The sequence below is a fragment of the Suricata suricatta genome, chromosome 7 (assembly GCF_006229205.1).
Source record: "Suricata suricatta isolate VVHF042 chromosome 7, meerkat_22Aug2017_6uvM2_HiC, whole genome shotgun sequence".
Taxonomy (NCBI): domain Eukaryota; kingdom Metazoa; phylum Chordata; class Mammalia; order Carnivora; family Herpestidae; genus Suricata; species Suricata suricatta.
The window spans coordinates 131,284,360-131,296,873 of NC_043706.1; the positions used below are offsets into that span (position 1 = coordinate 131,284,360).

The 12,514-nt window shown below is 40.7% G+C and overlaps 1 protein-coding gene across 2 annotated transcripts in view; it reads right to left on the reverse strand.

Annotated features, from left to right (window-relative positions):
• The window catches only part of SYNE1 (spectrin repeat containing nuclear envelope protein 1), a 455,818-nt gene that overhangs the window by 73,978 nt on the left and 369,326 nt on the right, over positions 1-12,514 (reverse strand). For both annotated transcript variants that reach the window (XM_029943998.1, XM_029943995.1), the window contains 7 exons: positions 11,930-12,112; positions 11,215-11,361; positions 8,789-8,943; positions 8,243-8,390; positions 5,884-5,978; positions 2,800-3,034; positions 408-602 (listed from right to left, as the gene is read on the reverse strand). In XM_029943998.1, coding sequence (XP_029799858.1) covers positions 408-602; positions 2,800-3,034; positions 5,884-5,978; positions 8,243-8,390; positions 8,789-8,943; positions 11,215-11,361; positions 11,930-12,112 — 1,158 coding nt within the window. The remainder of the gene's footprint in view (positions 1-407; positions 603-2,799; positions 3,035-5,883; positions 5,979-8,242; positions 8,391-8,788; positions 8,944-11,214; positions 11,362-11,929; positions 12,113-12,514) is intronic.

Consider the following 12,514-nt stretch of genomic DNA (forward strand, 5'->3'; position numbering starts at 1 on the left):
AAAATAAGAGCTATCTATCTTAAAAACCACTTTAGAGTCTTAGATCGAGGAGCGGAATCTACTCCTTGCATTCCTATTTGGATTCATAAAGTCATCACAGGGTTCTTGGCTTAGCACCGACCATTAATCAGAATTCACTGCTTGGACAGTCTTACTAGACTTCAGACTCCTTGGGGGGGTGGATTTGCTTGCAAGATAAAGTGCTGAAAATTAGGAAACTTCTCCAGTTCATGCAAGACAGGACAAAGTCTTACATAAGACACAGGGTATCAAAACCCTGCAGGGTGTGACTTACGGACCTTTGCATTATCTGATTCGAAAAGCTCACAACAGGAGGAAACAGCTCCACTACTTAATGGGGCTTTTTAAACCGTATCACCCCTCTCGGAGCAAAGAGCCCAACTTACTTTCAACAAGAAGGCCAGTTTTTTCTTCTGTTCCTCCAGACGCACGCTGGCCGATCTCCATTTCTCTTGGATTTCCGTGAGTTCTGCCTGCAGGGCGGCCCCGGCCCCGCAGTCGGCCGACAGCAGGAGCTGTTTGCCAGCCTCCACGGTTAAGATGTAGCTGCCCTGCTGTCGCAGGAACACTTTTTCTTTGAACTGAAAGAAACCATTGCTTTTTACTTTCTCATTCTTGTCCTCACCGTTTCCCTATTACAAGGGTTTTTAAGTGACCCTGCAGGTTTGCATACAGAGCTTGCCCTCTTGATCCAGCAAACATTTGTTGAGAGAGAACTCTGGGCGTGAATGAGGCACTGTACACATGAGTGAGGATTCGGCAGGGAGAGGCTTAGTTTCTGTCCCCAGATCACAAGGCAATGTGAAAACTGTTCTATGAGACCGATGCGCAGGGAACACACTGCTATGTATTTTGTTTTATTTTATTATGATCTTTTTATTTCTTCTGCAGAAAACATTTGCGAGGCTTGTTGATACAAACAATCTATTCCAAGAAAGCCCAGTGCTCAAATATCTAACTCATGTGGATGTAAGACCGGCTTCTTCAAAGGGAAAAAGCTTCATGAGTCTTGGAGACATATGAGCACGACTAGATTAAGAAGGACCTGGTGTGAGGAGGGCCAGGGGCCAGTCAGAGGAGTCCTTCCACAGGGAGAAATGAAGACGGGAAAATGTGCTGTCTGAGATAAAGATGATGAATTCAGGACCCTGGATGTAGTTGTCAGGGGGCTGGAATGCAGTATGCATGTGACAGAGTGGCAGAAGAGGACACAAGGCCACATTTGCAAAAGCATTTTTTTTTTTAATAGTAGAAGTGACCGAGCTTCACAGGGGAATATTAAGCAGGGAAGTGATGTGCTTGGATTAAAACACTCTGCCATAGGGGCGCCTGGGTGGCTCAGTCATTCAAGCGTCTGACTTTGACTCAGGTCATGATCTCACAGTTCATGGGTTCAAGCCCCGCATTGGGCTCTGTGCTGACAGCTCAGAGCCTGGAGCCTATTTCAGATTCTGTGTCTTCTTTTCTCTTTGCCTCTCCCCTGCTCACACTCTGTCTCTCACTGTGTGTCTCACAAAAATAAATAAAATGTTAAAAAAAAAAAAAAGAAACACTCTGCAGTAGGGTAGAAGATGGAATGGCAGATTGGAATATATTGGATATACTAAAAGCTTAGAAAGCTATCACATATGGGGGCATCTGGGTGGCTCAGTTGGTTAAGTGTCCAACTTTGGCCGAGGTAATGATCTCGCTGTTCCCATGTTCGAGCCCTGCACTGGGCTCTGTGCTCACAGCTCAGAGCCTGGAGCCTGTTTCAGAGTCTGTGTCTTCCTCTCTCTCTCTCTCTCTCTCTCTCTGTGCCCCTCCCCCATTTTCACTCAATCTGTCTCTCAAAAATAAACATTAAAAAAAAGAAAGCTATCATCTATGTAGGTAAGATATCATGAGTACCTCTAAAGCAGTGGCGGTGGAGATGGAAATGTATTAGATATGGGAAGGGAGAGAGAAAGAATATAGCTCTAGGGCACCCCTCAGGGTCCTAAGTGATGAAAGGAATAGCCCTTATGACATTTCCTTGAGCTGGGGATGTGGGAAATGCACTTCTGGAGAAGGGCTGGTCCATCACAAGCTCCGCTGGAAGGCATGGTATATACTAGCTCTGTATGCACATGTATATAATCTAAAAGGAAGTTGAATAGATAGGTAGACAGGACTGGAAGATACCATGCTGGCCCTTCTCTGCTGGTAGAAGGCCGACAAAGCCATGTGTGGATGAGGTCTCCCAGAGAAGCAAGGAGAAAGGAATCAGAAGACAGTGACCTCCAAAGCAAAAGGAGACCATGAAACATACTGGGAAGCACTGATAAGAGCAGTAGGAAGTATCTGTCTAAGGGGCTGGAGTCCCCAGTTCCCAGACAGATGGAAGCAAGGAGCCAAACTAGGAGTGGACAAAGAGCTTGGACAGGACGGAGACTTTTATTTTTTCCGGAATACTTAAGTTACACATTTATGTTGCTCGTGAGTGTACTGGTATAATCAATGCAAAGTGTTTCTTTCTTGGCCACGGCCGTTGCCTCCGTGCTGGAGGTAAGTGAGCTGCTGGGAGGCACTAGCGTGGGGAGTGGAGAGGGTCTGTGAGTAGCTGGGCCTGATCAGACTGTCATCCTTACACATGGGCTTTGTAATGCAATCATTAGTGTGCGTTCCCATTGACACTTGGGATTGATATTTGTCATCAGTCCAGGGTCACTCCAGAATCCTTGTGAAGAACTCAGACGAGGGTAAAGCATGCAGCGGAAACATAGAAGAGGTTTAAAACCCATGTGTTTTGCACCTTACCTGCACTTCATCAAAGAGGGTCCTTGCCTGTTGCAGTGGTATTGGGACACTTCCAAGAGCACTCACGGGAAGATAGGACACTTCAACCAGCCATTTACGAAGCTTCTCTGCCATCTCCCTGTACCGCTGCCACTGGCGAATCTGGCTGTCAATGATGCCCCTCCTCTGCTGGGCCCTGCGGATCACTCCCTGCCACTGATTGCTGAGAAGGGTCAGTTTCAGGTTGAATTCATCCCTGGTGCAGGAATAATTCCACAGGGAGGAAACAGTGTTACCTGGATGCATTTACATCATCAGCCACGTCTACATTCGATATATACGCTTGACCCTAAGCCCTAAGAAGGGGGTTAGGGCAGAGGTTTTCAAATATCCTTCTAGCATCTGGGTCTACTTCAAGTAAGTTTTAAAATTTACAACAGTCAAACTATTGGTTTTTGCAAACAGTGAGTATTTTCCTGTCTCAGCACAGGTTAAAGGGGTATCTGTAAAGTCTCTGTCATTTATTATCTCCCCGAGTACGCAAGACGTGGGGAGCATGGGGTAGCATTTTAACTCATGCGATTTAAAAATGTTTCTTTAAAACTGTACTTATGCTCCCTTGATTTGTGTCCCTCACTCTTCCCTGCTCTCTTTCCCCCTTCCTCTCCCCATGGTCCCCTGCCAGGTCTCTCCTGTTAGACCTATGAATGTAAACATATGGTATCTATCCTTCTCCAAAAAAAAAAAAAAAAAAACCAAAAAAAAAACTGTACTTATGCTGTCTGTACTCTCTCACAATAAACAGCCCTAATCTTTGGCAAATTATTCCACATATGAATCTAAATCGCCCCTTCTACATGTTAAGCCTACTTCATTTTGTTTTCAGAAAAATGAAAGCTATCTAGTCATCATCGTCTGTACGAAGGTTGTCCATGTACTTAAAGATAGTAACGTTTACTTAAGTGTTCTTAGTTTCAGGCTAAATAATCGCAGTTCTTTTAGTTTGTGCTTCCTCCACCTGTGTTTTCTACCTTTAAAAAATGTTGGTAGTTCTTTATGAAGTTTTAATTTGAGACTCTAGAACTGGGGTTTGTCCTATATCAAATAGAATGAGTTTCTCTGTAGATTAGAGCATTATTCACCTTTCAATACTAACGTGTAACATCATATGATTTTTCTGTATCACGTTAGGTTTGCTGTTCTTCTCTTCCACACACTACTTTCTCCTCCTGAGGTTGGCTTCCCATCTGAGCTGGCCTGACTGTTCTGGGCCCCTACGTTCCTGACACCGTCTATTCTCTAGGCCCACCGTAAGTAAACCTTGGTTTTGTAACCAAATGTGCGATTGGTGCTTCTTGTTTCTGAAAGGACATTCTGATATTAACAGTCTAATTGCAGTAGATGTGATGAAATAGATTCATGAAATGCCCCCAGAAGTTGCAAGCATCTATCATCTCTGAAAACATTTAACTCCAGGACGTGAGAACGTCCCGCAACATGAAAAGCGCCCTGCACGTAACTCTGGAGGCTTGTCCTCAATAACCCTGAGCCTCCTGCCAGCGAGAGGCAGCACTTATCACAGGACACGGTTCCTGTGGCTGAACTTGAACTTTATCCACGAAACTCATAAATGAACTTTTAAAACACAATTTGTAATCTGGGGCTTTCATGCTCTATTTGAATTTTTTTTTCCTTGTAACTTTCAGAATTATCCTCAGTCCAACCCTCCCGTCTTCCTCTTTCTGGTGTTTCTCCTTAACGTTTACAGTTTAATAGATGTTGGCTTGTACGTGAATTTTAAACTTTGTTTTACTTACTCGCATAAACTTTTATCATACTGTTTTAGAGTTGATCAAGGGAGGCTAAAGCAAAGAATAAGTTAATTGCATTTGGATTTGTTTTATTTTTAAGGCCTTAAATTCTCAGTAAAGCTCATGTTTAAGCCTGGCTTACTCTGAATAGAATAAATATGGATTCAGCATTTTTGTATCCTTTGGATAAATACCTAGTAGTTCAATTGCTAGGTTATAATGAGTCACTGGATTCTCCTCTTGGAAGTAATACCACACTGTATGTTAACTAACTTGAATTTAAATATTTTTTTCAAATAAGATTTTTAGAAAAGAATAAATACGGCATCACATTTTGTTGTTCGAAGCTTAACCATGAAAATCTTTCATGTTACTGCCAAAGAAATATCCACTCAAAGCTGAAATTGCTTCCAAAACAGTAAAAAAAAAAAACCCAACAACCTCTTAATAAAAACAATGATTTATGTTGTTGGGGTTTTTTTTGGAAAAAAACACTAAGTTAATTCTGGGCCTTAATATGGGAAAGATGTTTTTATGTAATACATGGAGTTTACACTCCAATATCACCACAAAGTATATGGGATAGACTAGCTATGGTTCCTAGGAAACGTAAACACGGTATGAAATCGTCAATTCACATACCAGAAGTCGAAAGATGAGCTAGATTTTACCTCTTCATTTTTACTAAAGGGGGAAGTCTGTTGAGGGAATGAAGAAGAAGCAGGATTTCCATTTGAGTGTCCTCTGACTTAAGGCAGCAAGCCATTTTCAAACCTGGAATTACCATGGTATGGGAAAGCTCTCTGGTCCTGACTAGAAACCAGATACATGATTGTGTGGCTACTTAGCTGGGTGACCTTGGTCACATCAGTTCACATTGCTGGGCCTCAAGTTTCCATCTATAAGTAAGAGAGATGATCCAGTGATCTCTACCCTCCCTTGAGGACTACAATTTCTGCAGCTGTATGAGACTATTAGAAGTATCTGTTTATAAACCATTGATACAATTTGTTCTCATCTATTCATTAGTTCCAGTCTCCTGCAGAGGTCTGGAGAAGGTTGGCTAGGTGATTTCCAATTACTCTACGTCTTTTAATATAATATAATAGCAGTTCTTAAAGAAGATTCAATACTCACTCATTTTTGAGATCCAGCCTCTCTTTCAATTACTGAGGGTCCATTGCAGTACAATTGCCTTAGGAAGATGAGATACATACCCTCTAATCTGCTCATTAAAAAGAAAATGACTAATTCACTGGAAACTTTGTTCATAATAATGTACCAAGGATCCTACCTGTCATCAACTTGACCTTGTTCTAGAAGACGCTGCCCATCAATAATGATCGAGTGCAAAATCTGCTGGCGACTGAACATCTCTGCTTGAAACAACTATTATTTGAAAAACAGAAAAAGATACTTTAGAGTCCCAATTTTAGTGACCAGTTTTCTGGTAACTTTCCAAAAATTCTGGCTTTAGCAAAGCTTTGAAAAATATTTCCAGTTGAATCAGGATGAAACCCTACAGTATGGAAATAATGTATTTTTAAACAACCAATTAAGATATACTTACAGTTTCATTTTTGTTCAGTAAAACTAAGTGACCAAAAGTAGAATTATGTTTTGCTTCTTTCAAAATCACCTAATAACAGTAAGTGTTAACACATAATTTATATTTTTTTTCAGGTAGGGAATAGCTCAAGATTCTTTAATAGATTTAAAGATTTAAAAACTAAGTGACCAAAAGTAGAATTATGTTTTGCTTCTTTCAAAATCACCTAATAACAGTAAGTGTTAACACATAATTTATATTTTTTTTCAGGTAGGGAATAGCTCAAGATTCTTTAATAGATTTAAAGATTTAAAAACCCCACATTTTTAAACTTACTGTTTTTTATATTTAATTTGGTTAATCAAATTACTTCACTACCAAAAAATTCAACAGAAAGTTTCTCAAATTATTTCCACTGTTTTTAAAACAAAGTCATTGAGATATAATTCACATACCTTATAATTCACCTATTTAGAGTATATACTTCAAGGATTTTTATTATGTTCCCAGAGTTGGGGACATGCCAGCATAATTGATTTTAGACCATTTTCTTTACCCTAAAAAAGAACTCTATACTCAGCAATCACTCTCCATTTCTTCCTAGTCCATGAGCACTAGGAAATCACTAACCTATCTTCTGTCTCTATGGATTTGCCAACTCTGGATATTTCATGTAAATAGCATCATGCATGTCTTTTGTGACTGGCTTCTTCCCATTTAGCATAATGTTTTTGAGATTGATCCATGTGAAGCCATATCATCATCACATTCCTTTTTATTGCAGAAGAGTATTCCCCACGTTTTATTTATTCATTCATCAGCTGATGGATATGTGTTGTTCCCCCTTGTGGGGAACTCGAAATCACGCTGATATGAACGATATTCTTGCACAATTTTTTGTGGGCAGAGCTTTACATTTCTCTTGGGTATTAAGCTAAGAGTGAAATTATTGGGTCATATGGTAACTCTGTTTAATATTTTGAGGAACTCTCCAGATGTTTTCCAAAGCAGCTTCACCATTTTACATCCCAACTGCTAATGTATGAGGTTTCTAATTTCTATATAACCCTCATCAACACATGCTGTCTTCTTCATCATAGTGACTATAGTGGGTATAAAGTGATGTCTCACATTAGTTTTGATTCATTGTCTTTTATTCCACTGTAAGTCACCTTGACAAAAACGGACTTAAAAAATACCTTCCACATTTTTAAATTCTCTATTTTTAAAATTTAAGTAAAATGCTTTAAATTTAGTTTCATTCTTTTTTTTTTTTTTAGAGAGAGAGTGTGTGAGCAAGAGCACACAAAATGGGGAGGTGGGCAGAGAGGGAGAGAGAGAGAGAGAGAGAGAGAGAGAGAGAGAGAATCTTAAGCAGGTTTCACACTGAGTGTGGAGCCCAATCCAGGGCTTAATCTCATGACTGTGAGATCATGACCTGAGACGAAATCAAGAGCTTGATGCTCAGCCAACTGAGCCACCCATGTGTCCCCAGTTTCAGTCTCTTTTAAGTTCAGCATTAAGCTTTTCTCTGCTTTTAGGTAAATCCTATCTCTCCATTTGTATATATTTCATAAATACATGGAACAATTTAGTTATACCAGGAAATCAAGACTAATAGCAAATTAATTAATTTGCTTTGTATACCCAGTTCTCTTTTCAGTGTTTCTTAAGAAATAATTATAATGCAACTTGACTAAAAGGTACACATGGAGATATTTGGTACGGATATGCTTTTTACAGAACACACAATTTTCATTTATCAAACACTTGCGATCAAGGCATAATCTCTTAATCTACTAGCCTTGGCAATATTAATGTAGTGTGTAACTCAGCTCGAAAATTGTCTTTTTGCATTCCTTCCAAACACACCCCTAACCCCTCTTCCCAATCCCTACCCCCCATAAGTGGACCTTTACCACAATTCTGGCAGTATACATTGCAGGATATTGAAGCCTGACACATTCTTAAAGCCAACTATGGAAGCAAAGAATTGGACCACATTTTTGTAATTAAGATATGAGAACTGCAAGCTTAAGAGATATCAACACACGATACAGCGCTTGAGCTCGTTATTACCCAAAAACCTACTGGCATCACCTACCTCATGTGCTCTCTGCTGCTCCAGAAGATGCTGATAATTGCCTGAAATCTCCACTGCTAACTTTTGTTCCGTTTGAACCAGGAACTCCATCCATGTTTCACATTTTTCCAAGAAAGTCTGATGTTGTAGCAAAAATGATTGCAACTTACTGACAGACCAAAGAAAAAAGAATACGATTATCTTTTTGTTCTTATATTGTTAGTATATGAAACTAGATTAAACGAATATTCTCTGCCTCAACTTCTAAATTGACCATCACAAAGTTTTCATATAAGGTAGTAAGATAAAAAAAAAAAGAATAAAAGTTTAAAATGATAAAATTATGTATGTATCTTTAATATATTCTTATAGGAGCTCTTAAAATTTTTTTTGTCCAAAGAATTTTTAGTACATTAAGCATGGAAAACCCCTTTACAGGATTTGCCACTTCCGGTCCGAGTTCCGTGAGTCTCACTGGAAAAACGTGGGACTGAGAAATGTACATGAGCCATGCACTTATTTCTACTGATATATCAGAATGGCCAAACTGTCTCTGGGTTACTGTACCTGAATCTCTCTGTAGTCTGAGACGAGATCAGAGACCAGTGACGGTTCAGGTTTTGTATCCTTTTGATTTCTTTATCATTCAGGGGAAGCCTGTATCCAAGCTCATTGAGACGGTCTAAATCTGGGGCCATGCTGCTGAATTTTAACATCTGTCCCTGAAAGCAAGATGTAAAAGCAAAATTAGCACTATGGTCAGAAAAGGCAAGGTTCTTTTTTCCCCCTTTTTAAATATGTTTATTTATTATTGAGAGAGAGAGTGTGTGTGTGTGTGTGTGTGTGTGTGTGTGAGAGAGAGAGAGAGAGAGAGAGAGAGAGAGAGAGAGAGCAAGTGAGCATGAGAGGGGGCGGGCAGAGAGAGAGAGACACAGAATTGGAAGCAGGCTCCAGGTCGAGTGGTGAGCACAGAGCCCGATGCGGGGCTCAGATTCACAAGCCATAAGATCATGACCTGAGCAGAGGTGTATGCTTTACTGACTGAGCCACCCAGGCACCCCAAGGCGAAGTTCTTTCACACTGCGCACTGGACTTCTGATTTCCGGAAGAAGCCAGTCTTTTGTCTCCTGTGCATTTCTAGGCCACTTACTCATAAACTCCAGGGCTGCAAATCAAAAAGAGCTGCGTCTCCTAGTCAGTTTCCAGTGCTTCTGTTGCAATCACTTTTACAGCTACTTACTAGCTTTCATTGAACATGTAGGTAGTTAATGTATATTATTTACTTGGCATATTTACTCAAAAGTAATTCTTGGTAACTGATGAAGGATGAAAATCATGCTGATGACTGAAAAGGCTTATTTCTTACCCTGTATATTCCATGTATCTGTGCTATTCTGCTCCTTTATTAACTAATACCAATAATACTATTTATACTAGCAACAGTTATAATAGTAATAGCTACCATCCTTAAACTCTTATTACAAACCAAGTATTATTATAAGAGCTTTATAGATAATAACTCATTTGCTAAACAAGACCATAAGGTAAGTATCTCTACTATCCTGACTTCAGGATGGGAGACAAGATGCTCAGAATCTGTAAGTAAATCGTGCAAGGTGCCCCCAGCTAGTAGGTGGCAGATCTGGGTAAACAAGAGCTGTGGAGCTCTTGCTAGATGGAACACACGATCCCATTCAAGCTTTGAAGCCACCACACATTATCTTAACAGCTTCAGTTTTAGGTCCTTGGCTCCAATCCCAAAGTTGGTAAGACCCAGCTGACAATGCAATCTAGCCTTTCAGATCTCAAATATAGGAGAAAGCTGTCTTTCCTGGTTTTCATGTGGGCATCTATAACTCCATCTAGAAAACGGGCCACGGGAAGAGGAAAATGTCAGGACACCTTTAGCTGTGTGTTTTCTCCTTGCATGCTCTGAAATAGGCTCATTACCCTGAAGATGGAATAAATCTTTCCACGAGTTGAAGCTAAAAGCAGAACAACCAAATAGCAGAATTTCCATGGGTAGACATCAGAGGTGAACAAAACTCTCGTATGCCATGGTCCTTCTCATGGGGCTTCCAGACTGTAAGATACAGTTCTAATAATAGGGTCACAACACCATTCCACAATAGTAATACCTGATCACATGAACATAATTAACTGATCTGAAAAAAGTTTTTAAGAAAACAAGTAGTGTGTTTTGGAAGTGGGTCCTGGGGAGCCTGACCATGAACAAAAGGGGAAGCTTTCTTAAGAGAGTCACATGGAACAAAATGGCCAAAAGTTCATTCCTTTTGGTGGGAAGAGAGTTGGTGGCGACAAAAAAGGAATTCTAGAAAGAGGGAACATGGCGAGCACAGACACCAGGAAGCTCTGTGATGAATAGTGGTGAAGACGGGGCCCTGAGAAAGGTTCAAGCCGGGACCACAGGGCCTGACAATCCGCACTGGCCTTCACCCTGGGAGAGCAGTGGGAACCTGTGGAGGGTTTTAAGCAGAGGAAAAAGACAATAAAATTGGCATGTCTGTTGTATGATTTTAATTAGTGAATGTTTCAAATAGTTCATAATTAAGTAAAACCTTTTAGAAGAAGATCATTCTGGCAGGTGTGTGCTGGAGGGGGAGGGGTGGCTGTGAGGAGAGTCCCAGAAGCTGTGGCCAGGATCCGAGAGCCAGGGGGCTTGCGTCAGAGTGGATGAGGGTAGAGGTGGGGATGGAGGTTTCAAGGGCTGTGAAGGAGGAGGTCGCCCACTGGGCATAGAGAGGGACTGAGGTGTGAAGGAGCACTGAGCTGGAATCCTAGGGCTGCTCCTGGCCAGGCTCCCACTGCAGTCTGTGAAATCAGTGCCTGCTCATTGCAGGAAAACAGAGCTGGCAAGGCTTTCTTTGGAGGCTCAAAATACAAAGTAGGCCCATGTTAGGTGTTGTGAGTATTCCTTAAGATTTTGAGGACAAAAGATAGAAGCTGTGGGCCTAGGATCTGAACACACTTACCTTAAGCTCTTCCATCCTTTCCTGGATGGTCGAGAGGTCAGAAGAGTGGCTAGGGTCCTGTCCCTGTAAGATTTCTTCTGCTTCTACTATCCAGGCCTCCAAAGCTTCTAAACTCTTGGTAAAGGTTTCATAGTCAAGAACGCCAGCCTTTTTTTTTCCAAAAAAGAAAAATTGATATTTAGAAATCTAGTTAAAGGGCAAGTGGATATTGAAATTACTTTTCATGTTGTGTCGGATTGCCATCCTCAAGATGCCTTTCCTGAAGAAATAAGGCTATAGGATTTAAACTTTCTTCTCTTTGTTAATAAAATTTTTCAAAAACAGAATGATTCCTATGTACCATTTATTAATTAGCCAACTAAAGTTATTTGTAAAATATACTTCCGAACAAATATATTCTGATTTTATATCCTGACTGTTATATAAACATGAATGTCAGCATTAAAGCCACTTACTGCTGATTAGTTGAGCACATCTTACTCAGTACCCTAGAAGGACGCATTGGTTTAGGGGCAAAATTACATTGGAAAGAACAGTGCAAGACTCCCACCTTCCCTGGTCCTCACTGGAATGTCCAAATTTGTTGACTTTTGTAATTCTTTGCTCTTGAAAGACATATAGTCTCAACAACGGAAAGATTTTCTTTCCCTGTGTCGAGGCTCAGATGTCACAGGATGCCCCATTTATGACACCGAATCTGAGCTCCGCAACCCACCTGCAACATGGTCTGCTGCTTGCCCAGAGCCTGCTCCAGGGCACACAAGCGCTGACTCAAAGACAGCTGGTCGGACTGAATGGCTGACGCTGCCGAAGCCCCCACTTGTTGCTTGAGCTGCTCTCCCAGCTCGTGGAGAACAAAAAGGGAATCCTTCACTGTCCCCAGGCCTTTCAGGAGCTCCTACAGAAGATGAAAACATGTCATGAAACAACATGCTAAGAGTACTCCTTAAAGTGATAATCAGCAAAGGTCCACACGGCTAGAAACACTCCATTCTTACTTTGTCAAATGATTACACTAAATGACCTTCCCCTGCAGAAGAATGATCAAGAATTAAATCTGATTTTTAAAACTGGATGTGTGTTAACATTTTTAGAGTGAAGCATGCTATTCTTATAATAAAAGTCACATAGATTCATTGTAGGACACTGGGGGAACTGCAGAGAAACATACGTAAGCAAGAAGAATCATGTCTAGGAGCAGAGTCAATAACTGGAATAATCTGGGCAGTTGTTCCTTTCTTGTCCTGTAGTTGATATCAAATCAAAAACACAGTGCTACATTTTGCCTTTTTCTGTTTAA